The 26,850-nt window shown below is 44.0% G+C and overlaps 2 protein-coding genes across 2 annotated transcripts in view; one reads left to right on the top strand and one right to left on the bottom strand.

Annotated features, from left to right (window-relative positions):
- The window catches only part of spock2 (SPARC (osteonectin), cwcv and kazal like domains proteoglycan 2), a 75,383-nt gene extending 55,125 nt beyond the window's left edge, over nt 1-20,258 (top strand). Inside the window, exons 3-10 of the mRNA XM_071380034.1 lie at nt 7,869-7,983; nt 9,634-9,739; nt 10,852-10,963; nt 11,125-11,262; nt 12,225-12,443; nt 13,518-13,580; nt 17,484-17,621; nt 19,969-20,258. Coding sequence (XP_071236135.1) covers nt 7,869-7,983; nt 9,634-9,739; nt 10,852-10,963; nt 11,125-11,262; nt 12,225-12,443; nt 13,518-13,580; nt 17,484-17,621; nt 19,969-20,105 — 1,028 coding nt within the window. The 3' untranslated portion in view covers nt 20,106-20,258. The remainder of the gene's footprint in view (nt 1-7,868; nt 7,984-9,633; nt 9,740-10,851; nt 10,964-11,124; nt 11,263-12,224; nt 12,444-13,517; nt 13,581-17,483; nt 17,622-19,968) is intronic.
- A 2,881-nt stretch (nt 20,259-23,139) lies between these two features.
- tysnd1 (trypsin like peroxisomal matrix peptidase 1) lies at nt 23,140-26,677 on the bottom strand. The gene is made up of 5 exons (XM_071380075.1): nt 25,810-26,677; nt 25,098-25,696; nt 24,579-24,709; nt 24,104-24,289; nt 23,140-23,792 (listed from the first exon to the last, which is right to left on the bottom strand). The coding sequence occupies exons 1-5, from the start codon at nt 26,290-26,292 to the stop codon at nt 23,590-23,592; spliced, it is 1,602 nt and encodes a 533-aa protein (XP_071236176.1). The 5' UTR covers nt 26,293-26,677; the 3' UTR covers nt 23,140-23,589.
- Between the last annotated feature and the right edge of the window lie 173 nt (nt 26,678-26,850).

Genomic DNA, 26,850 nt, shown 5'->3' with positions numbered 1-26,850 from the left:
TAAGGCTATTAATTCTGCAAGAGATGTTCCAATAAGGCTATTAATTCTGCAAGAGATGTTCCAAAAAGGCTATTAATTCTGCAAGAGATGTTCCAAAAAGGCTATTAATTCTGCAAGAGATGTTCCAAAAAGGCTATTAATTCTGCAACAGATGTTCCAAAAAGGCTATTAATTCTGCAAGAGATGTTCCAAAAAGGCTTTTAATTCTGCAAGAGATGTTCCAAAAAGGCTATTAATTCTGCAAGAGATGTTCCAAAAAGGCTATTGATTCTGCAAGAGATGTTCCAAAAAGGCTATTGATTCTGCAAGAGATGTTCCAAAAAGGCTATTCATTCTGCAAGAGATGTTCCAAAAAGGCTATTGATTCTGCAAGAGATGTCCCAAAAAGGCTATTCATTCTGCAAGAGATGTTCCAAAAAGGCTATTAATTCTGCAAGAGATGTTCCAAAAAGGCTATTAATTCTGCAAGAGATGTTCCAAAAAGGCTATTGATTCTGCAAGAGATGTTCCAAAAAGGCTATTAATTCTGCAAGAGATGCGCTAGAAATTGTGTTTAAAGACTGTTTGCAGAAGAGCTTCAGTAATGGAGTGTATTTCTACTGCCAAAGTTGTACACTAATACTTTTTAATTGCCATTTGCATTTTATATTGTAGCTATATTTTGAGTTGATGGTTAATAAAGTTGCTTTTATATGTTCATTATCATTGTTAGTTTCTTTCTGTATCTCTTACCACACACTTTAACCTCCATCACATACTCCTTTATTTAACCTGGCATTTTAATTAAGAGCACCCCTGGGCCTAACACACCTCATACACACAGGTAAAACTCACAGTCAACAGTTTGGACTACCAACATCTTACTGGCAATGCTTATTGTTTGGCTAAATACTCAAACATCAGACATTGTTCACCAAACAAGGTAGTTTTGTAGAACTGCACACTACCACAATCTGACATTGAATGCTTATTGTCTGGCTAACAACTAAATAGTGATGTGCATGTGAAAGGCTATACGGTGGAAAGTTTAGGTTTTAGGTTTTATTTATTTGCACTAAAGAAAAGAAGTTGAAAGACAAAACAGTGCAGATATAAACTGGTAAAAACGGTGTGCAGGTGAGGTTGGAAGCCTAAAAGGGCTGATATGAAAACTACACCACAAATATAAGTACAAAAAAAAAAGTTGATTCAGTCAAACAAAGCATATTAATTATATTGTACATGACGTGTGTGTGTGCGTGCATGTGAGCGTTACATGGAGGGGATTATTGGGTAGTTTGGTTCACCAGGCTGACCCCCAGTCTTCGCTTGAAGTAATTAAGGGATAATGAGATTTTGACAATGTGAAGATAAGAATTCCAGAGTATGGTACCTCTATCTGATAGAGAATTATGAGGTGCGGCAGTAGGGAGGGTGAAGGTTATCGCAGTGTCTTGTGGTCCATAAATGTATTTCAGAATGAACCTGGAAGAATCCATTGAAGGGTTTAGGTAAACTGTCTGTGAGGTATGAGTATTTGTAAATGGAGTGCATAATTGGCGTGCATTAATGTCGTAAATACATAACATATTTTGTTTCTTAAACAAAGGTGCAGATGGAGCCAGGTAATTAGAGGATGTGGCTAGTCTTGCAAATGTCTTTGGTATGATGAGTAGTATATGTACAGTACATTTTTGTTACGTTACAGCCTTATTCTAAAATGGATGAAATACATTTTTTCCTCAACAATCTACACACAATACCCCATAATTAAAGTGAAAACAGGATTTTAGAAATTTTTGCAAATGTATTCGAAATAAAGAACAGAAATACCTTATTTACATAAGTATTCAGACCCTTTGCTATGAGACTCGAAATTGAGCTCAGGTGCATCCTGTTTCCATTGATCATCCTTGATGTTTCTACAACTTGATTGGAGTCCACCTGTGGTAAATTCAATTGATTGGACATGATTTGGAAAGGCACACACCTGTCTATATAAGGTCCCACAGTTGACATTGCACGTCAGAGCAAATGCCAAGCCATGAGGTTGAAGGAATTGTCCGTAGAGCTCCGAGACAGGATTGTGTCCAGGCACAGATCTGGGGAAGGGAACCAAAACATTTCTGCAGCATTGAAGGTCCCCAAGAACACAGTGGCCTCCATTATTCTAAAGTTTGGAACCACTAAGACTCTTCCTAGAGCTGGCCACCCAGTCAAACTGAGCAATCGGGGGAGAAGGGCCTTGATCAGGGAGGTGACCAAGAACCCGATGGCCACTCTGACAGAGCTCCAGAGTTCCTCTGTGGAGATGGGAGAACCTTCCAGAAGGTCAACAATCTATGTAGCACTCCAGCAATCAGACCTTTATGGTAGTGTGGCCAGATGGAAGCCACTCCTCAGTAAAACATTTTTTGCAACAAAAAAAATGAAAAAAAAACATATATTTAAAAACAAAATTGGGGGGCTTGCCTGTTTTCCATGTTATTTTGGCATTAATACGGGTCACATATCAGTTTGCAAACAATGTAAGAAAAATATATATATCATTGAGTTAATAAAGCCGCGTACAAACAGGCAGCTCAAAAATGCAGGTGTTTCAACCTAGCTCAGTGCTTTCTGTGGTTTTGGGGCAGGCCAGCAGAAAATATGAACATTGCACCGTGATTGGCTCAGTGTTCTGTCACTCATGTTCTGTCACTCATGGGACACTACGTCACCCGCCTTTAGTAAGGGAGACATCAAGAATGTGGGCCCTCCTGTGTACTGCCATAGACTTAGATTAGAAGTGCCCTTCCAGAAGGCTCAAGGTCATTGGCCACAGAAATTACGTCAAATCACGTTATATGTACAGTAGCTTTGATTGGACTGATCATGTCAACATCATACTTTCACAATCTTAGCTACCAGTCATCATCATGAATCAAGTCGACAATCTACTGGCAAATCCTTTTTTAATCCTTGTCATATGAAGAGAAATAATGAAGAGAAAATATAGATAAAACGTATCGGTGCTCATCGGCCATTGGACAAACATTACACAACAAGTTGGAAATCGCAAATTCAACAATGAGTTGTTTGGAAGGAATCGGTGACAGTGGCTAACCGCAAGCATTCCAACTGGGAAGTCAGACTGGGGAGTCAGACTTTCTTCTTTGGTGTCTGACTTTGTTGCTTTATCAGGTTGCTGTACAGGCCTCTCTTCCTTCAGCAAGTTGCTGACCAAAGCCCACACCTCACCCCTCTCAGGTCTGGGAAGGCACTTCAGGTCCTTAAACCTTGGCTCGAGTGCTGTGGCGATCTTCAGCCATGTGAGCTTGCTGTTTTCCTTGCGTTTCTGCAGGTCTGTTGTGAATGTTAGCTTGAATCTTATCATGTAGGCAGTGTCATCATCGGCGCTCTCCATGACCCGAAGGAGATGGCACAAATCAGATGACACAACTGAGCAGGAAATGTACTTCTCTCCCCCAGAAGTTCAGTCAAGCACCTGCAGTGAAAGATAATTCAAAATCACTTCAGTCAATTGTGAGAGACTTGTTATATACACAAACACCCTCTCTCTCACTCACACACTCGCTCTCTCTTACACACACACACAATCTTATTATAACACTAATAGTGAGATAGAGAAGATTACCTGTAGGACTCTAGTAGTGCCTGCAGCTTCTGCAGTTTCTCCAGTTCAGCTGTGGTTGGTGAAAGGGGGATACCTAGTCAGTTGTACAACTGAAATGTGAATGGCTTCAACTGAAATGTGTCTTCCGCATTTAACCTTGCCCCTCTCAATCAGAGAGATGCGGGTGGCTGCCTTAACCCACTGTAGACGTGGATGTCGATTAACTGCCTTGTTCAGGGCAGAATGACAGATTTTTACGTTGTCAGCTCAGGGATTTGATCCTGCAACGTTTCAGTTACAGGTTGGCATTGTGATGTTAGTTTTCTGTTGGGCCAGAGCATCTCAAGGTATGAGCTTGAAAGGTATTTGACCTCTCTGGGATATGTGGGACGCTAGCGTCCCGCATGGGCAACATCCAGTGAAAATGCAGAGCGCCAAATTCAAATAAATTACTATAAAAATTTAACTTTCATGAAATCACACATGCAATACACCAAATTAAAGCTACACTTGTTGTGAATCCAGCCAACGTGTCAGATTTCAAAAAGGCTTTACGACGAAAGCACACCAAACGCTTATGTTAGGTCAGTACATGGCCACAGAAAAACACAGCCATTTTTTCAGCCAAAGAGAGGAGTAACAAAAAGCATAAATAGAGATAAAATGAATCACTAACCTTAGGACTTCATGTTACACAATACATGTAGGTTTTGTTCGATAAAGTTCATATTTATATGCAAAAATCTCAGTTTACATTGGCGCGTTACGTTCAGTAATGTTTTGCTTCCAAAACATCCGGTGATTTTGCAGAGAGCCACATCAATTTACAGAAATACTCATTATAAATGTTGATGAAAATACATGTGTTATGCATGGAACTTTAGATAAACTTCTCCTTAATGCAACTGCTGTCAGATTTCAAAAAAGCTTTACCGAAAAAGCACACCATGCAATAATCTGAGTACAGCGCTCAGAGCCCAAACAAGCCAAAGAGATATCCGCCATGTTGTGGAGTCAACAAAGTCAGAAATAGCATTATAAATATTCACTTACCTTAGATGATCTTCATCAGAATGCACTCCCAGGAATCCCAGTTCCACAATAAATGTTTGATTTGTTCGATGAAGTCCATCATTTATGTCCAAACACCTCCTTTTGTTCACGCGTTTAGTACACAATCTAAACTGACGACGCGCTGGCAGGTCCAGGCGAAAGTTCAGACGAAAAGTCATATTACAGTTCGTAGAAACATGTCAAACTAAGTATAGAATCAATCTTTAGGATGTTTTTATCCTAAATCTTCAATAATGTTCCAACCGGAGAATTCCTTTGTCTTCAGAAATGCAATGGAACGCAAGCTACCTCTCATGTGAATGCGCGTGACCAGCCCGTGGCACTCTGCCAGACCTCTGACTCAATCCCCTCTCATTCCCCCCTCCTTTATAGTAGAAGCATCAAACAAGGTTCTAAAGACTGTTGACATCTAGTGGAAGCGTTAGGAAGTGCAAACTGGATAGGCAAAGAGTTGAAACACTACAAACCTCAGATTTCCCACTTCCTGGTTGGATTTTTTCTCAGGTTTTTGCCTGCCATATGAGTTCTGTTATACTCACAGACATCATTCAAACCGTTTTAGAAACTTCAGAGTGTTTTCTATCCAAATCTACTAATTATATGCATATTCTAGCTTTTAGGACAGAGTAGCAGGCAGTTTACTATGGGCACCTTTTTATCCAAGCTACTCAATACTGCCCCCCTGTCCCAAAGAAGTTAAAGGTATGAACTCTGCTTTGTTTTTTTGAGCAGGCTGTACACACTTCATAAGTCTATCAGGATAAGGTAAGACCCAGATACAGACTGTGTCAAAGTAACAATGTTTATTACAGCAACAGAGGCAAAGGTACAGGACAGCAGTCAGGGTCGGGGCAGGCAGAGTGGTCAGGCAGGTGGGTTCAGGGTCAGGACAGGCAAGGGTCAAAAACCAGGAGGGTGAGAAAAAGAGAAGCTGGGAAAAGACAGGAGCTGACAGGACAACACTGGTAAGCTTGACAAACAAGACGAACTGGCAATAGACAAACAGAAAACACAGGTATAAGTACACAGGATAATAGGGAAGATGGGCGACACCTGGAGGGGGTGGAGACAAGCACAAAGACAGGTGAAACAGATCAGGGTGTGACAGGCAAGAATATTGCTGCCAGTAAGATTGCACCTAAATCAACCATTTATCGGATCATCAAGAACTTCAAGGAGAGCAGTTCAATTGTTGTGAAGAAGGCTTCAAGGCGCCTAAGAAAGTCCAGCAAGCGCCAGGACCGTCTCCTAAAGTTGATTCAGCTGTGGGATCGGGGCACCACCAGTACAGAGCTTGCTCAGGAATGGCAGCAAGCAGGTGTGAGTGCATCTGCACGCACAGTGAGGTGAAGACTTTTGGAGGATGGCCTGGTGTCAAGAAGGGCAGAAAAGAAGCCACTTCTCTCCAGGAAAAACATCAGGGACAGACTGATATTCTGCAAAAGGTACAGGGATTGGACTGGTGATAAAGTCTGAGGTAAAGTCATTTTCTCTGATGAATCCCCTTTCCAATTGTTCGGTGCATCCGTAAAAAAAGCTTGTCCGATGAAGACAAGGTGAGCGCTAACATCAGTGCTGTGTCATGCCAACAGTAAAGCATCATGAGACCATTCATGTGTGGGGTTGCTTCTCAGCCAAGGGAGTGGGCTCACTCACAATTTTGCCTAAGAACACAGCCATGAATCCTCCGAGAGCAACTCCTAACCATCCAGGAACAGTTTGGTGACAAACAATGCCTTTTCCAGCATGATGGAGCACCTTGCCATAAGGCAAAAGTGATAACTAAGTGGTTCGGGGAACAAAACATCGATATTTTGGGTCCATGGCCAGGAAACTCCCCAGACCTTAATCCCATTGAGAACTTGTGGTCAATCCTCAAGAGGCGGGTGGACAAACAAAACCCCACAAATTCTGACAAACTCCAAGCATTGATTATGCAAGAATGGGCTGCCAACAGTCAGGATGTGGCCCAGACGTTAATTGACAGCATGCCAGGGCGGATTGCAGAGGTCTTGAAAAAGAAGGGTCAACACTGCAAATATTGACTCTTTCCATGAACTTCATGTAATTGTCAATAAAAGCCTTTGACACTTATGAAATGCTTGTAATTATGCTTCAGTGTTCCATAGTAACATCTGACAAAAATATCTAAAGACACTGAAGCAGCAAACTTTGTGGAAATTAATATTTGTGTCATTCTCAAAACTTTTGGCCACGACTGTACTAAATAATATATGTGTGAAATTGATTTAGAACGGACCATTATCATGCACCTGTCTCAAATATATGTCGTCAATGCACTTAAATAGGGAATGGAGGACGCTTTTCCCGTGTTTCATTTTCATGCCAGCCAAGTAGGCTATACTCCTGTTGTAAAAATAAGCAATGTGCATAATATTAGGAAAGTTGAGAAATAAATATAGTAGGCCTAGCCTATAGAAAGCTGATGGGATCTTCCTATTTTTAGTAAAGGCCATCACTCGGTTTTCTCGGCAATTGCATAGCCTATAGAAATATTGCGCAACATGAGCTCATGGGTTCTCATTAAGTGTTTGATTAGATTTCCGATTACATTTGTATTGATGTCAGAGTGAATAGAGGGACAATAGAGTGCTGAGTACCACGCAGTTAGCAAGTTTGGTAGGCTACTAATGACCATCAGCAGCTTGGAGAAGCCTAATTACCGTGACTAAACGGTCACGAGGAATTTGACTGCCTTCATGATAAACCTGATGAACCAAAAAGAGTTCTTCGGCTGTCCTCATAAGAGAACCCTTTCAAGAAACCCTTTTTGTTCCAGGTAAAACCCTTTTTGTTCCAGGTAAAACCCTTTTTGTTCCAGGTAAAACCCTTTTTGTTCCAGGTAAAACCCTTTTGGTTCCAGGTAGAACCCTTTTGGGTTCCATGTATAACCATTTCCACAGAGAGTTCTACCTGGAACCAAAAAGGGTTCTTCTATGGGGACAGCCACAGAACTGTTTTGGAACCCTTTTTTCTAAGAGTGTGCTCGTTAGGAAGTCCAGGATCCAGTTGCAGAGGGTGGTGTCCAGACCCAGGGTTCTGAGCCTGGAGGGAACAATGGTGTTGAATGCTGAACTGTAGTCAATGAACAGCATTCTCACATAGGTGTTCCTCTTGTCCAGATGTGTTAGGGTCATGTGAATAGCGATGGAAATGGCATCTCCTTGTCTTTCCACAGATGTTGACACCACCAAAGACCCCTGTCAGAAGGTGAAGTGTAGCCGAAACAAGGTGTGTATCGCCCAGGGATACCAGAGGGCTGTGTGTGTCAACCGCAAGAAGCTCGAGCACAGGTGAGTGTGTGTAGATTGGTCTCACACCCCATTCAATGGTAATTCTAAGGTTAGTGAATTAAATCATTTTTCTACAGTTAGCTCTCTAACAGTAAAGTGTGTTTTCTTAATTAATCTCTCCCTCATTACAGCTTGATGTTTAATGATACTGCTGTGTTGCAGACCACAGGAGGCTGCTGAGGGGAGGACGGCTCATAATAATGGCTGGAACGGAGTGACCCTCCAGCCATTACCACGAGCCTGTCCTCCCCAATTAAGGAGCTACCAATCTCCTGTGCTGCAGACAGATAATTAAACACCTCTAGGTGTACTGTACTGATACTGTACGTCGCTAGCTCTATAAATACCCTGTGGTTGTTGTGATAGGATCCTGTGGATGGATCCTCAGGACATGTCTGTGGATGTGTTAACAGGTAGAAAACCTCCATCAAACTACATTATCACAACACAAGCTTTCACAAAATAAAATATAAATATATAGATTTATTCTGAGGTGAAATTCGAAGCCGAACTGATGTATGCAACACAATTCACTGTAATGTTGCTAGTGTGAAGTACATTGAACAAAAATATAAATGCAACATGTAAAGTGTTGGTCCCATGTTTCATGAGCTGAAATAAAAGATCCCAGAAATGTTCTCAAATGTTGTGCAGAAATTTGTTTACATCCCTGTTAGTAAGCATTTCTTCTTTACCAAGATAATCCATCCACCTGACAGGTGTGGCATATCAAGAAGCGGATTAAACAGCATGATCATTACACAGGTGCACCTTGTGCTGGTGACAATAAAAGGCCACTCTAAAATGTGCAGTTTTGACACACAACACAATGCCACAGATGTCTCAAGTTTTTAGGGAGTTTGCAGTTGGCATGCTGACTGCAGGAATGTCCACCAGAGCTGTTGCCAGAGTATTTAATGTTAATTTCTCTACCATAAGCCGCCTCAGTTTATGGTAGAGCAATTAACATTAAATTCTCTGGCAACAGCTCTGGTGGACATTCCTGCAGTCAGCATGCCAATTCGTTTTAGAGAATTTGGCAGTTTGTCCAACCAGCCTCACAACCGCAGACAATGTGTAACCACGCCAGCCCACGACTTCTATATCCGGCTTCTTCACCTACGGGATCGTCTGAGACCAGCAACCCAGACAGCTGGTGAAACTTAGGAGTATTTCTGTCTGTAATAATAAAATAAAGCCCTTTTGTGGGGAAAGGCCCAGCCAATCAGAATGGGTTATCTCCCCAGTGGGTGATACTACTAGATCGCAGACTCTGAACCTGTACCATCTACCTCTTACCTGATCCAGAGGTAGCCTCTGCTGTGTTACTGCCCTCCCAGGCCCACCCACTTGGGAGCCAGGCCCACCCATGGCTGTGACCCTGCCCAGTCATATGAAATCCACAGATTAGGGCCTAATTTATTTATTTAAATTGACTGATTTCCTTATATGAACTGTAACTGTTGAAATTGTTGTATGTTGCATTCATATTTTTGTTCAGTATACATTACTGCTGCCACCAAGCCATTGGAAGCAGAACCTCTTTGTCCTCTGTGTCTTAAGTAAAGCAGCCTGCTCAAATACTGTGTGTGTGTGGTGCGTGTGTGCGCGTGGTGCGTGTGTGTGTGTTTGTGCGCGCACGCTCTGTAGACTGAAGCAGCCTGCCCTGAGGTCTCCTGAAGGAGGATGTCAGCCCTGTCCCATCTCCTCCTCTGGTCCTGTGTGTGGCTCTGACGGACACAACTACGCCTCCCAGGTACAGCAGCGCACACACAAAGTGACAAGTCACAATTTTCTTATATCTCAAATGAGCCTTTATATGAATCGAACTTAGTCATTTAATTCCCCTTTTCCTCTTCAACACATCATTCTCAACAAGGTCAGAGAAGATAAAGCATAAATCAATAGAAACACATGGGAGAGATGCGTCACCACAACAACTCTCTGGTCCTCAGAGACTATTTATCACAGCCCTTTGTCTTTGTGTTGTCTATATCTATGGAGACTGTCCACACTGTTACCCTCTAACTATATCTGTATATTTCTGGAGGCGGTCCACACTGTTAACCTCTAACTATATCTGTATGTCTATGGAGGCTGTCCAAACTGTTAACCTCTAACTATATCTGGATGTCTATTGAGGCGGTCCACACTGCTAACCTCTAACTATATCTGTATGTCTATGGAGGCTGTCCACACTGTTAACCTCTAACTATATCTGTATGTCTATGGAGGCTGTCCACACTGTTAACCTCTAACTATATCTGTATGTCTATGGAGGCTGTCCACACTGCTAACCTCTAACTATATCTGTATGTCTATGGAGGCTGTCCACACTGTTAACCTCTAACTATATCTGGATGTCTATTGAGGCTGTCCACACTGTTAACCTCTAACTATATCTGTATGTCTATGGAGGCTGTCCACACTGTTAACCTCTAACTATATCTGTATGTCTATGGAGGCTGTCCACACTGCTAACCTCTAACTATATCTGTATGTCTATGGAGGCTGTCCACACTGCTAACCTCTAACTATATCTGTATGTCTATGGAGGCTATCCACACTGTTAACCTCTAACTATATCTGTATGTCTATGGAGGCTGTCCACACTGTTAACCTCTAATTATATATGTATGTCTATGGAGGCTGTCCAAACTGTTAACTTCTTACTGTATCTGTATATCTCTGGAGGCCGTCCACACTGTTAACTTCTTACTGTATCTGAAGCATTATGTACAAGCTCTAGATCCAAGAAACACAACAACATTACAGCTGTGTTGTAATTCACTGATAAACACAAAACACAGAGATACATAGCCTGATAAGAGGTGTGTGTGCACGTGCGTGTGTGTGTGTGTGTTGCAGTGTAAACTGGAGCAGCAGGCGTGCCTCACAGGGAAGGAGTTGACTATGAAGTGTTCAGGTCTTTGTCCCTGTCCAACTGCGGCCCCAACCAAAGAGACAGAGGTCAAGCATGGTGAGTACACAAACACATGCACACACACACACACAAACTGCAATGCTATACAATAACTTTCTCTCTCTCTCCCTATTTCTCTCTCTCTCTCCCTCTCCCTCTGTCTCTGTCTCTGTCTCTGTCTCTTTCTCTGTCTCTCTTCCCCCCCCCCCCCCCCATAGAGAGTTGTACAGGGCAGGACCTGTCTGATCTGGGGGACAGGCTGAGGGATTGGTTCCAGCTGCTGCAGGGCAACGCCAAGCTGAACAACAACAGCAAGACTGGAGCCAGCAACACAGCAGGGGCTACCTCTGGATCAGGTAAGAGGTAGATGGTACAGGTTCAGAGTCTGTGATCTACCAGCAATACTCCCAGCTGAGACAGGTATACTCCTCTCCCCACTGCAGGTCGTGGTTCAAACTACGCTCCAACCCTTTAAAAGGTTATCCCACCTTCTCTGTCATTTCATAACTGTCTCAATAAAGTTAAGAGACAGTACAGTAGAGTTAGTATAAGGCCAGCACTGCATCGGGTAAGAGTTAAATAGGACCAGCACTGCATCAGGTAAGAGTTAAATAGGACCAGCACTGCATCAGGTAAGAGTTAAATAGGGCCAGCACTGCATCAGGTAAGAGTTAAATAGGGCCAGCACTGCATCAGGTAAGAGTTCATTAAGGTCAGCACTGCATCAGGTAAGAGTTCGTTAAGGTCAGCACTGACTTGCCTAGTTAAATAAAGGTTAAATAAAAATAACATAAACAATAAAAATTAAGTAAGAGTTAAATAGGACCAGCACTGCATCAGGTAAGAGTTAAATAGGACCAGCACTGCATCAAGTAAGAGTTAAATAGGACCAGCACTGCATCAGGTAAGAGTTAAATAGGGCCAGCACTGCATCAAGTAAGAGTTAAATAGGACCAGCACTGCATCCAGTAAGAGTTAAATAGGACCAGCACTGCATCAAGTAAGAGTTAAATAGGGCCAGCACTGCATAAGGGAAAAGTTAACTAGGGCCAGCATCATATCAGATGCAACATTGTGGATATTCTCATTTATTTTCCTAGTGATATTTGGAGTCACTATAATCCTGACCTCTACCACTGTTATGAATATTTGATCTGTCTGTGTGGGTTATAACTCATTCCTCCTCTCCCCTTTTCACTGTGGGTGTGCGTGTGTATCTCAACATGTGTGTGCTTGCGTGTGTGTCTGAACATGTGTATGTTTGCCAGCTTGTGCGTGTGTCTCTATGTGTGTATCATATCTCCCTCTCTGTCTGTAGTCCTGGACAGGAGCGTAGTGGTCAGCTGTAAGGACTCTGTAGGCTGGATGTTCTCTAAGCTGGACACCAACAGTGATCTGTATCTGGACCAGGCCGAGCTGGCAGCCATTAACCTGGACAAGTATGAGGTCTGCATCCGACCCTTCTTCAACTCCTGTGACTCCTACAGGGACGGGAAGGTTTCTACAGCTGAGTGGTGCCTCTGCTTCTGGAGACAGAGTGAGTATACTGTGGGGAAGGGTGTGCTTGTGTGTCCGTTGATGTGTCTCTCCTATCTCCCCTCTCTCTCTTCTCCCCTCTCTCTCTTCTCCCCTCTCTCTCTTCTCCCCTCTCTCTCTTCTCCCCCCCTCTCTCTTCTCCCCTCTCTCTCTTCTCCCCTCTCTCTCTTCTCCCCTCTCTCTCTTCTCCCCTCTCTCTCTTCTCTCCTCTCTCTGCTCTCCTCTCTCTCTTCTCCCCTCTCTCTTCTCTACGCTCTTCTCTCTCTTCTCCCCTCTCCTCTCTCCTCTCCCCTCTCTTCTCCCCTCTCTCTCCTCTCTTCTCCCCTCTCTCCCCTCTCTCCTCCCCTCTCTCCTCTCTCTTCTCCCCTCTCTCTCCTCTCATCTCTATCCCCTCTCTCCCCTCTCGCAGTCCATCACTGTAAGTCTTCCCCCTAGTTGTTTTTAGTTGCCCAGTGGTGGGGAAATGGCCACAGTGGTGCAGTAACAACATCACTGTAGCTTGTTGCCAGGATGGTCCTCCCACAGCTCTCACAGATTGTGTCTGTCAGCCAAGCAGCCGGCCAGAAACTAGACAAGACCTGTGTTTACCACTGGACCCATGGCTGGAGCCACTGCATGCGTCCCAAATGGCACCATATGCCCTATATAGTGCACTACTTTTGGCCAGAGCCCATGAAAGTAGTGTACTATATAGGGGATAGGGAGCCATTTTGGGTACAGTCTCAGTCTCTAGTCCAAATCCACTCCATAGCCTACAGAGGGAAGAATCTGACCTGAGAAACACAGTAGTTTGAAGTGGCATATAAATCATGTATCATTTCAATGGGAGATTTGTGTGAATGTTCGACAGATTTTCTACGCCTATCTGAATTTTCTACAATTTGGCCAGTTGTGTGTGTGTGTGTGTGTGTGTGTGTGTGTGTGTGTGTGTGTGTGTGTGTGTGTGTGTGTGTGTGTGTGTGTGTGTGTGTGTGTGTGTGTGTGTGTGTGTGTGTGTGTGTGTGTGTGTGTGTGTGTGTGTGTGTGTGTGTGTGTTGAAGTGATGTACTGAAGTGTTGGTGTGTTTCCTCCTCAGAGCCCCCCTGCCTGGCTGAGCTAGAGAGGATCCAAGTACAGGAGGGAGGCAAGAACAAACTGGGTATTAATTATGTGCTACATGTTCCTGCATGGTTGACATTTCCCAGACGTGCATGTGGGCTTTGAGTGAGCATACCCCTTACGGAATTTCACGTGATCACGTGATGGCAGGTAACCTTGCGGTTAAGAGCGTTGGGCCAATAACTGAAAGGTCGTTGGTTTGAATCCCCGAGCTGACTAGGTGAAAAATCTGATGTGCCATTGAGCAAGGCACTTAACCCTAATTGCTCTGAATAAGTGCGTCTGCTAAAATGTTCATTTAATGTGATAACGTGAAATCATGTGGTTTGAATTTGCCCCAATGCAACATTATTTACATTAACCCTTTACACTCATGGAAATTGTCCTATATGGATAGGGATACATTTAAATGCTTCTTACAGAAGAAATATGAAAAGCACATGCATAACCATGGTAGTGATTAAAAGATAACAGTTTGGAGATAATGGGGAAATGTTTAGACCGAAGCTGAGTACACAACAGTTCACCTGACACTGGATCCAATCATTACACTGTTGATTTTCGCCGCAGTTGTCAATAACAAAATCGGAAAATACTCTGGGATACATTCAGTAACATGATAAGACAAAAACATGGAACAGGAGCATGATAAGACAAAAAAATGACAAGGGTCTGAGTGAGAGGGCTAACTGGTGTCTCCAAGTGGCTACACACCTCTCCAAAGTGTGTACAGTTCCTAAGTCATTTCAATGCACTTTTATGACCTCAGTCTTCAACTATAAGGTGCTTTTTTGAGCTCTCTTAGCTGTGCCGTTGAGGAACTAGAGCAAGCACACTTGTAGTTGTTGTATTTGGAACACAGCCCTGCATCCCCACCATCACACAATTACTGTTGTTGTTTACGCAATCCAAAAAACAGTCCAATATAAATCACAATCTGTGTCAGGTGGGCATGATTTGAAAGCTTGTTCTATTGCTTTCACAAGGAAATTCAGAGAAACAGATAATAATTTTGGTGTACATAGAATGGAGTCATGAGAGCATTCAGATGTGTGGTCTGTGGAAAATGTTCTTCACAACAGACAAACAGGCTCATTCTGTTGAGAACAACCCAGAGGGTATGAAGCCATGTCATCTAGTAACTGTACATCAAACATAGTGATCATAAACGTTGACACTGTATATCACATGACTTTTATGATATGGAATGTGAAGTACACATTTGGAGTCACGGGTGTTTGGCTTGTTTGTATGACATCATAGCTGTATTTATTATAATCCTCAACATCTCATCTTTCAAAATACATCGAGTCATCTTAATTTGCAGCATTTCCCTCACTCAGACTTAATTTCTCTGGCAAAAGTTTTCCAATTACCGGAAGGGATGGAGGACACTTCTTGTTGCACGGTGCTCAAGTTCAGAACATCTGTCAGTCAAAACCCATACAGAGCTGTGAAGCGGAGACCCTGAGCTCTAACGTCATGTATAGCATGTTACTGTACAGCCACTACGTTCCAATTTAGGAGATTAATCTGCCATTTTCAACCAGTATACAGGTACGAGTGTAAAGTGTTAACACATATTTTTCACCTTACTCTGCATTTACTTAGATATAGAAGTCCTATGACATTCTATCCCAATTTCATCCCTTTTCTGTTCCTCAGTAGGATGCCGATAAAATAGTGGTGCATATCTTATATTATAATAGCCTACAGATAGATGCTGATATATTCTAAGGTGTCAGGGCTTAAGTCTCCGTAACCTTGTAAAGGTGAACTAGTCCAGATTCATAGCACGTGTGTCCTTGTTCTCTAGTTATTAGCCAGACCCTTGGTGCAGCAGCAGCCCCTTGGTGCAGCAGCAGCCCCTTGGTGCAGCAGCAGCCCCTTGGTGCAGCAGCAGCCCCTTGGTGCAGCAGCAGCCCCTTGGTGCAGCAGCAGCCCCTTGGTGCAGCAGTAGTATGCTGACCATAGAATATTAGAATTACATTGCCATTCTATTTCTATGGTGCTGTCTACACAGTTATTCCCTTCTATCCTATACCTTCTCAATGAATGGATTTTGTATTCATGGCTTATGACATTTGAAATTGTCTGCAGAAAACAAATGCTGCATACATACAGTATCATTTAAGCTATACTACACTTACACTGACCGTGATTAGGTATGATGGTTGGCCAGAATGTATAGCTTACTGGCTTATGTAAGTCCAATTAAGTATATATGATAACCTAAACACATCATCAATTCAAATGCTTTTTAAATATGTATCTCTTGATTCAAAAGAATGAATGAAGCAAAACCATAATTCACAAATAGCCTGGTTCTCCAACAAAATGATATAAAATAATAAGCACCAAAGAAGGCAAATAACAACAAAAAAAGGACCTTAATGAACAATGCCGTAAGAACCTGGGCAGTGCTATGGTGAGGTGTGCCAGTTTAGACGTACTCTCTGTTCTCATAAGTGTTGCATAGCAGACATTTTCCAGTGTTGTTGAAGGTGGCGATGCCTCTCAGATACTCCTAAAGTGGTTTATTCTGGTAGTCCTCCACGAGTCGCTTCAACTCTTGCTGGCGGCTGCGCCCGCGGGGCAACTTCCGTGGCTATAGAACACCAGCGAGTTCCTGCTCCCTCTGTAGTGACGGCCTATGTTGTTGTAGTTGCAAGGCGTTGAGGAACTGGCAAATTGTGGTTTGTGTCACTGTGGTAAGACGCCCCACAAATGACTGACACCAACCATCCATTTGTGACGTTATTGGTCTTCCCCATGTCCTTCAGGACAGTATCGTAGTAGTTCCACATTTCTGTAATCAAAAGATAGAAACATGTTAGACACCCATTTGCTGTTGTCATCAACCTTGTTGCAATATTCCAGTGCTCTTCTTCGGCTTCTTTGACCCTTTCCCAACGGGCGCCCAATCCATGTGTCCTCAAAGTCAGCCACAAATGTCGACAACGCTGGGTCCTGAAAGACCAGAGTTTCCTCCATCTCCTTTAAACATCTCACCACATCCGTGGACGGGACAAATGCGAGCTTGTGGAGCATCTTGAGGGCAAAGTCGGGGTCGCTGCGGTACTTTGATGCCACCTCAGGACAGCGGGACAGTTGCCGTCTGAAGTGTGGTCCCAGATGGAAGAAGCAACCCCGGTTGCAGACCTCCGGGGCACCTTCTTGAAGGCCTTCACGGGAGCTGCTGGCTCGAAGTCAGTCATGACGGATTCTGGATTCAGATCCGGGTTCAACTCCTTCAGTGCCTGGAATGCACACCTGTATGTCCACACAAAAAAAGAAAATAGTAGGCTGTTAGATTGCATTTTTTTAAATGAACTTAATTTATGCTTTTGAATGCATCACTCACTGGACAAACTTGGGTTCCATTGTAGCTCCTTCTTGGGGACCTCCTCAGAAAGGAAGGACTGCTGAGGAAAAGGGTGATCTATTTGTACAAAATCTTGGGGTTATTAGCATTCCAGTGATTTGCAGGTCTATTGTTGGACTATCAAGATCCAAAACTGCAGTTCCTTCTACAGTCATGTGACAATTAGCTTTTTTCCCTATCTTCTAATACAAACCACTAAATATTTTCTTAAATTATTCAAACCATAGGATAATTAATAGTCTGTAATACAAACACTAATTATTTTAACTGTAACAGAGTAGGCTATGATAATTTAACATCACAAACAACAACCTGTACCCCGCACATTGACTCGGTACTGATACCCCCTGTATATAGCCTCGTTATTGTTATTTTATTGTGTTACTTTAGTTTATTTAGTAAATCTTCTCTTAACTCTATTTGTTGAACTGCATTGTTGGTTCAGGGCTTGTAAGTAAACATTTCACAGCAAATGTGACAAATAACATTTTATTTGATATATGTATTCTATCTAAAAACGTATGTGTCTATATGTAAAATCCTCTTTGTGTGTGTTAGGCTTGTTGATCCCTAGCTGTAATGAGGATGGATACTACAGGAAGCTGCAGTGTGATCAGGCCAGGGGAGAATGCTGGTGTGTCGACCAACAAGGAGGGGAACTAGCCAGCTCCAGAATCCATGGCAACCCCGACTGTGGTAAGAGACAATCAGGGTTCAATTTCTGAAACCCCCTGGCACACACTCGGTATAGAACCCAACTCACATACTTAGTAGGCTACAGACCACCACACACAATCAGTATTGATACCCATACACAGTCTGTACTCCAACACATAATATATATATTTTTTTACATTTGAGTAATTTAGCAGACGCTCTTATCCAGAACGACTTACAGTAATTCGCAGTGTTGTGTTCGAGATCACCTAAAGCGAGACTGATTCAAGACCAAGACCGGAGCAAATCGAGTCCAAGTCAATATCAAGACTGGGAGGGGGACAAGGGGTCTGAAACCGAATCAAGACCGAGACCAGAACAGTGAGAGTCCAATTCAAGACCATGTTGTCATTTTGTAAAATCCCCACCATAATAAGAGTTCAACATGTCCAGTATTTCTGTGTTCATATTTCAGAACAACATATGGATTATTTAGACATTTCAGAATGGTGAAGAAATGCATGCTGAGGGAAAATAGAGCCACTATTACTAACCCAAACACAGTGGGGAACTATGAGGGCCAACTATGCCTTCAGAGAAAGCTAAGGATTTATAAATAATAATAATAACAATTATCATTTTTATGACATTATTATTTTCAATGACGTTCTGATTTAATCCCTTGTTTTTGTTGGAAAGGGTTAAAACTGAAAAGAAAAAAAGATCCAATCAGGATGTTTCTTTGGTCTTCTCTGGGGAGATAAATCTAGCTAGCTAAGTCAGCCATTGGTTAGGCCATCAGATAGATAGAAGGCATCTGCCATTCAACTGTTTAAGAGCAACATTTTGGAGTGACAGTGGAATAAACCAATCACATTTAGACTTGTAATGGGTGGGACCGTTTTTACAAAAAACATATGGAAACTTCTGCCTTCTCAAAAGCCAACGGGTCGCAGTAGTTCTCCCACGGTCTATCTAGCAATCTTTTGTTGTATACACCTCACACACGTGTTTATGGGCTTTAAAAAAATAAGACACCTGTACCATGTCAGATATAGAGTTGAAATGTATTCCATTTTTAATTTGCATCCCAATATTACACTTTATATACATCACAGAAGACTGAAATATAACAAAACTGTTTGACATAGAAACACTAGATTTTCATCTGTTTAAAATATATATATATTTATTAATTATGAAATAATATTAATAACATTCCACCCATGAGGCGAAAGAGGGCACTTTTGTTAATTGACTGCAGGAAAGGGTTGTTTCAAATTATCATCTGGTGAGTGGAACTGTGTTTTTTGTAATAATAATGTATAATTTTTTTGCTTTTGCTCAATCTGATTGGGTGGGCCTGGAAGGGCCTGGCTCCCCGGTGGGTGGGACTCATCCTTACCTGATGCAAACAGCTCATGATGGCTTAATTGCACATCACAAATAGCCTACTAACCAAGACTTCGGACCAAACTTTTTCAATACCTGGTTTGCATACACATTATTGCCTGAGACTCCCGAGTGGCGCAGCATCTCAGTGCAAGAGGCGTCACTACAGTCCCTGGTTCAAATCCAGGCAGTATCACAACCGGCTGTGATTGGAAGTCCCATAGGGTGGCGCACAATTGGCCCAGCGTTGTCTGGGTTTGGCCGGGGTAGGCCGTCATTGTAAATAAGAATTTGTTCTTAACTGACTTGCCTAGTTAAATAAAGGTTCAATTAAAAAATGTATAGTTAGCATTTACTGGTAGATATAAGTTGAAACGTCTTTCCCGGCTACCGATGATGTTCTTCTGTGAGCTGCTCCATGCCAAAACCAGTGGTGAGCTGCGCGCTCTTGCTGCCTGCAGATGATATTCCGCTACTTTGTGCATTATTTCTCTATTGTACTACATAATGGCTAATTGGGGCGGCAGGTAGCCTAGTGGTTAAAAGTGTTGGGCCAGTAGCCGAAAGGTCACTGGTTTGAATCCCCAAGCCGACTAGCTGAAAAATCGGTTGATGTGCCCTTGACCAAGGCACTTATCCTCAATTGCTCCTGTAAGTCGCTCTGGATAAGAGCATCTGCTAAATTATGAAAATGAATAAGTCATGCACCTCCACTACTTTGATATGCGTCAGTGGGGATTAAGAAGTGAGTATATGCAGTGCCACATTCAAGTCAGGGATCATTTGCATTCTACAGAACCGCTTGTCGCTGAGAGAAAAGTATTTCAAGATAAAATGGTTGTCTGGCTGGACGGAACCTGCTGTTGATTAGAATGGTTCCTGCGGCAGGGTTCAGAAACAGCCATTAAAACACAGACAAAGTCAAACACATGCCCTTTAGTTCACCTCTCTCTCTCTCTCTCCCTCTCTCCCTCTCTCACTCACTCTTCTCCAGATGAGGCGGTGGCATATTCAGGTGATTTTGGCAGTGGGGTCGGATGGGAGGATGAGGAAGATAAAGAAGCGGAGGAGAATGCAGAGGAGGAGGAAGGAGAGGTGGGAGAGGCAGATGATGAAGGATATATTTGGTGAAGAAAACAATGAAGTCTAGCTAGTCCAACATTACTACCGGAGCATCTCAACTTCTCTCTTACACACACACACACACACACACACACACACACACACACACACACACACACACACACACACACACACACACACACACACACACACACACACACACACACACACACACACACACACACACACACACACACACACAAATAATGATCCTGAAAACCTGAAGAGATGGACACAATTGAAAAAACACAGTCAGAACAACACTAAATCAATCTAAGGGAGGGGACGGTGGGGGGTTGGAAAGGTAGGGGGGTTGGAGAAGAGGGGGACGGTGGGGGGTTGGAGAGGTAGGGGGGTGTCGGTGGGGGGTTGGAGAAGAGGGGGACGGTGGGGGATTGGAGAAGAGGGGGACGGTGGGGGATTGGAGAAGAGGAGGTGGGGGGTTGGAGAAGAGGAGGGATGGGATGGGGGCGGTGGGGCGTTGGAGAAGAGGAGGGGTGGGGTGGGGGGTTGGAGAGGAGGTGGGGACAGTTGGTGGTTGGAGAAGAGGAGGTGTGGATGGTGGGGGGTTGGAGAGGATGGGACGGACGGTGGGGGGTTGGAGAAGAGGTGGGGACGGTGGGGGGTTTGGAGAGAAGGAGGGGTGTGGGGGGTTTGGAGAGAAGGAGGGGTGTGGGGGGTTGGAGAAGAGGAGGGGTGGGGTGGGGGGTTGGAGAAGAGGAGAGGTGGGGGGTTGGAGAGGAGGGGTGGGGTGGGGGGTTGGAGAAGAGGAGAGGTGGGGGGTTGGAGAGGAAGGGGGGTGGTGGGTGGTTGGAGGTGGGGGGTTGGAGAGGAGGTGGGAACGGTTGGTGGTTGGAGAAGAGGAGGTGTGGATGGTGGGAGGTTGGAGAGGATGGGACGGACGGTGGGGGGTTGGAGAAGAGGTGGGGACGGTGGGGGGTTTGGAGAGGAGGAGGGGTGTGGGGGGTTGGAGAAGAGGAGGGGTGGGGTGGGGGGTTGGAGAAGAGGAGGGGTGGGGTGGGGGGTTGGAGAAGAGGAGGGGTGTGGGGGGTTTGGAGAGAAGGAGGGGTGTGGGGGGTTGGAGAAGAGGAGGGGTGTGGGGGGTTTGGAGAGAAGGAGGGGTGTGGGGGGTTGGAGAAGAGGAGGGGTGGGGTGGGGGGTTGGAGAAGAGGAGGGGACGGTGGGTGGTTGGAGGGGTGACAATGTGGGATATCAATAACTAGAAACTGTGGTCTGACAAGTCAGGAGATGTGTCCTAAATTCTTGTGAATATGTTTATTTTTTCTGTTGTATGTGCAAGACAACTTTCTCCTGGAGAAGATTTTAGCAGCTGAACATTTAAAGTTAAAGGCAGGAAGCAGCTGGAGGTTATGTGCTCATGTTAGGAACTGGAGATGCTTTTGGGTGCTAGTCAAAAGTGGCTTCCTACCATTGGCTCCTATCCTTAATTTCCTTCTTTCTCTGCACTGATATGAAAGAACTGGACAGATAAAAGCCAATTTCCTTCAGGCTTTTGCTTACTGTTTTCACCAACCCAGTGCTTTCAAATTAGTGCAGAAGGAGAGGAGATGAGGAGAGGAATCCACTTTATACTCATTGTATTTCTATTGCATAATTGAACTATCCCCATTCCATCCCGTATGCTTCAGCTCATCTATGACAGTAGTTCTCTGTCTCATCAAGTCTAGTAAAATAAAGTTTCTCACTCTACACTCCTAAATGTGAATAAGTGTGTCTGAAGACAGATTTGCGACTATTATTATTATTAGTCCTGTATTGCTAATGCCTTGAGATACTGGCAGACAGTACTGCTTGATTGACAAGTGTCCATTGTATCATCTGTGGATCAACATTGTGTTTAATAATAAAATACATTGGTTCTATATGGCCCTACCAGGCCACCATACTCCTCTGTCATACAGTCTTCTCCTTAATCTTGGTTTCCCAGAAGTAAAATTCTTGCGAAGTTGTCACTTCCCATTCTCGCCATTTACACGTGAATCTGTCAACGAGCGATTATCCTCTCCTTGGTCTTTTGTCCACTCTGGACTGTTGTGTCCAGCAGTTCAGTTCACTTCCATTCCTCCTAACCTTTTTCTGCAGCTTCTGAGGCTTACATCTATAGGCTAGCAAACAACTGTGGCGCTTTATGTTGTCATAGGTTTAGTATGAGCCTTCAAAGCTTTCTAAACCCTGTTAAACTCTACAGCCGTGCAATGTAATTTTTCAAATGGAAAAGTAATCAATCCCTTTTAATCATATTTCTACCATGATGGAATCCGGGATATAAATTTAAAGGTCATTTCTGAGTAAACCGAAAAATGCGGCGTTCACCGTGAATGCAGTCTATGCTAACGCAGGAACATTGCCTTTAAATTGCTATCACGCTGAACTTCCGCAATACAGATTTAGAGCCCTAATAAAGTGTTACCTCAAAGCGTCTACAACAGGTTCAAATACTATTTGAAATCTTTCAAAAACGTTGAATATTTGCTCCAGCCTACCTTGCGTGCCAGACGGACTATTCTATTGGTTCACTGCATCGGGGAAGCTCAATAAAGCTCAGCCAAAGTATTTGCAATTATTTCAAATGGTACTTGAACCCAGGTCTGACATCTATAAACTCCTCTCTCTGAGTGCAAGGGAGAGAATAACAGATGTGTGAAAAGGGGTCTTGACAGCTTTTTCCTCTCGAGCTACCCAAAGGGACCAATCAGTCTGTGCAACATCAGATTTCTCCTCCCATCCCGCCTGGCCGGGAGCAACTTCACCAGCTGTAAATCTGACACTTAAGGGGGTCCATGCAATGGTTTTAATTTTATGATGCTTTACTGTAATAGTAGGAATTTATCCTCAAGATGGGTACAGTATGAAAACAGAGAAGATGACATTGTGGAAAACGCTGAAGGTACTAATCTGTAGAGATAGTATCTAAAGCTTTATGTGCTCTCATGCTGTGAAGACTCACTATAGCTCATTTTATAAGATAAGTACCTGTGTGTATGACATTGGGGGGAAAAACAAAATGGGTCATTATCAATCCTATCATATAAGATCTTTATTGTCCGAGAACAATCAATCTGTTACACAAGAAGGAAGTGTCAGTGGCTCAGACAGTAGTATGAATGAATCATGTATGTACTAAAATCAACCCATTTCAAATACCAGTACTTCAGAGATGGAACGTTAATCAGCTCTGGTCCACTCTTCGTCGTGGTAATCACGTTACCATATCGTGGTGGTATTGTAAGATTGAGGAGAGACAAGACTAGTCTGGCTGACGCGCGACCCACGTGACTACACAGCGAGCTGAGACTCCGGTCAAGGACTTAGAAAGGCTGGTGTTAGCAAGCCTAAGACATGACGTGATGGTAGATAAACACTCACATTTCAAACTGATATTAGTAGCACCTTAAAACAAGGTCATAGAAAAGTGAGAAAGTTATTGCCTGACAGAAGTTAGTCTTTGTAAGTACTCTGTGTGTGTAATTAGTCACAGTTTGCTCTGAGCAGTCTGTAGCCTCCACACCCTCCTGACTCCCTCATCGGTCGTATCCAAGTCCCGGAACACACCAATGTCGCCCTCCTGGGCGTATCTCCGTAGCAACGGTTCCAAGACAGTCATTGGGACACTGAAGTTCAGGTGAGGGTAGGTCACCTTGGCAGAAAAGTCTCTGGTGTTACTGGAAACCAGACCTGGAATACAATAAGGACAATCAGCCATGAGGTTTGGGTTAGAGAGAGAAGGGTCTGAAATGTGGCATTAGACACAGTACTGTTAATGAATGGCTGTCCTGTCATATTTTCTATGGTTAACCAGTGCCCCCCACTGTTAAAAAAACAGTATCACTCTTTAAAAATCTGCAGTTGCAGGCTTCTGTTCCAGCCACAGCTGTTCATCAGGGCCTTGACCCTGAATCAGGTGTTTTAGAGCAGGGCTGGAACTAAAGCCTACAAACCCAGTAGCTCTCCAAGAGTAGGGTTGGCTAACTCCATCCATGGCTTACCTAACAGCTCTCCTGATCCTGCCCGCACCACAGCGCCTCCGCTGGCCCCTGCCTGCACTGCAGCGGTTGTCTGCAGCATGACAGCCTGGCTATGACAGCCGATGGCCCTGGACAGGATGCCACTGGTCAGGGAGGGACCACAACGATGGCCGAAAGCTCCGTAACCCACCACCACCACGTCCTCACCTACGGACCGACACGAGGAGACATCTCAAACGGCACCCTATCCCCTTCGAGATAATTTCAATATCTCAATCACATTTAGTTTATAAAGCCCTTTTACACCCAAGGTTTTTACAGTAACCCGGCTTAGTAGACCAATCAGAAGCACAATGGCAAGATGAGGTTTCCTCCTTTCAGGCAGTTTTAGAAGAACCAGACTCAGAGGAAAGGCCCATCCTCCACAGGCTGTCCTCTTGTGAAGAAAGAAAGAGTACACATAGTGGAGTTAGTGTGACAGTGACATCATGCCTACCTGGTGTAAATGATGTGGCCAAGCGTGACACGACTACCTCCGGGGGAAGGTGTCTTAGCTGCACCACGGCTACATCATAGGGAGACGATGCCTTGGTGGAGTACAGGACATCACTCACCACGGCATGAAACCTATGGGGAGGAAGAAAGGAATGTAAGTGACAGAGCCTTCACGTTGATCTGTATAATGTTGTGTGGACTACTTTCATCTTCATGCTGGTATGGAATAAATGTTACTTTTTTATGTTTGCCCTGGATTTCTCTTGTATACCAGCTTAAGTGAAACTTGAACCAACAACCCTGTATCTCCCGTACCAGGAAAGACATGACCTCTTGGCAGAGGTTGCACTACACTTGCATACACGGAGCTTCAGCATTAATGAACTTCCTATGAGATGCATACAGAATAGTAACCATTATTGGTGTTGAATCTTCAAAATCACTGAATGTTATGCGAGATGCAGATAGGTCAGGTGAGTAAAATGGCAGCATGGTCCCTGTCATTGGTGTTGAATCTTACCTGTCATTGGTGTTGAATCTCAAGGTGACAACAGGTTTTCCATTGACAACATGTCGACAGGTGACCACCAGGCGAGGACTAACCAGAACCCCAGAGCCCCAGAATTGTCCAGCGTCTACTAAGGCCACTGTGGGGTACATCTGAGTTTCAGTTTCACTCTGTAAGGCTAGAAAGAAGTCTGTGGATTCCTGTATGTGGTGGATCTCTTGGTGTGAATTGCAAATATTCACACACTGTGTGATGTTCCTCAGAATCATCTGGAGCGAGCACACAAGCGTCAGCCCAATCCACTCACTGGCTTTCCAGCACAAGGGGGACACGATCAAACCGACGAGGAGCGGTCGGTCTCCGTGGGGCACAAAAAGCCCCCCTCCCTCTGTACCGGGCAGGCAGCGGGCATCAGTGAGAATGAGAGCGTTACCTTCCCCGGACAGGTTACTGATGATACCCTTGCTTAGTGTGCCCATGAAGAGATCGGGGCAGAAGGCGCCGAAGGGAGAGCCGCAGGCGAGGACCGCGCATCCTTTCCGGAGAGTGGAGCTGGTCGCCCATGGTATGGTTCCAACGTTGATGTTTGACGCTTTGGCCAAGGCTGGTACCTTTGTTGTTGTTGTATGAAAAGACAAAATACAGATTTATACTATCAGCATTAAATGGTAAGAATGAAAATACTGTAAAGAAAACACATGACTACAAGCGGGTTACACATTACCTTGAGTACAGCAAACCAGCTCAGAAACTCTGAATCCCTAACCATCTCTGCATCATCATCCTCCTCCCCACCGTAAAAACTCCACTTATCAGACGCTTTGAAGATCTTCTCGAAAGCACTCTTGAACTCCAAACAGTTGGCGAGCATCAGCAGCTGTGCTGTCGCTTGGTGCTGATGCCGCGAGGTGCTGTTGCTCTCCGCGACGGTGCATGACTGGTATGCGCATTGGTTTGTGTCCAAATCTCGCTGTTCATGGAAGTTTAGGCTAATTTTGAGTTTTCCACTGAAACTGTCTGGTAGCAGGAACCGGTGATCTGAAGAGAAAGCGTCCTTGTCATTCATAAAGCGAGAAAAGATAAGACCATTGCAGAGCACGAGACTAGTCTGTGAGTTCAGGATGACTCCACTACAGCTTACAGGTTTCTGATCGGAAAAATACTCAGACACCGTGACCACGCAACACATTTTTTCTGTCGACTCCATTTCGTTGTCAGTAGCTGGGGTGTAAAACGAGAGTTTCTATTGGTCAAATGCAGGTAGGTCTCTCCCCGTGTCGTTCCGTTTAAGACACGTTTTGCAAAAGAATAGGCGTAATAAATACACCCCCTGGATAACTAGCTAACATGAACTTTGTGCCAATGAAGCTAATCGACTTCCACCTACCAGGAAAAAAAGTGAGTTTAAAAGTACGACAACATATTCAAGAACCTTATGATGCTGATGGCGTTGCAGAATGACATCCAGAAATATCTATCATATCCTATCATCCAACAGGCAAAATATATATGATTACTAATTTAACACAAACAAACAATATTATTACGATCTCGACCTTGTTGATGTGCACGCTAATTCCGAATCTCCTCTCATTGGACCAGAAGGAAAAGGGGGTGTAATGATAGCTTGAATCGTTACGTGATTGGCTTTCGCTTCTCCAGCTGTTTCCGGTTTCATTGGCTAGTGCTTGGTGGTCTACTGTCACGAGCGTCAACTCAGAATAATGCTGCGTATAGCAACAGATGAATAGCTACGGAAACAACC

Source organism: Salvelinus alpinus, chromosome 32, assembly GCF_045679555.1.
Source record: "Salvelinus alpinus chromosome 32, SLU_Salpinus.1, whole genome shotgun sequence".
Lineage (NCBI taxonomy): Eukaryota > Metazoa > Chordata > Actinopteri > Salmoniformes > Salmonidae > Salvelinus > Salvelinus alpinus.
Note: the sequence above shows the minus strand (reverse complement) of the source record. Positions and strands in the feature narration are given on the sequence as shown.

Bases quoted from the DNA above. Each gene is read 5' to 3' on its own strand.
- tysnd1 (XM_071380075.1), bottom strand. From the start codon at position 26,292: ATGGAGTCGACAGAAAAAATGTGTTGCGTGGTCACGGTGTCTGAGTAT. The intron at 25,697-25,809 runs GTAATGTGTAAC...ACAACAACAAAG, and splicing joins GCTGGTTTGCTGTACTCAAG to GTACCAGCCTTGGCCAAAGC. The intron at 24,290-24,578 runs GTAGGCATGATG...GTCGGTCCGTAG, and splicing joins GGCCACATCATTTACACCAG to GTGAGGACGTGGTGGTGGTG.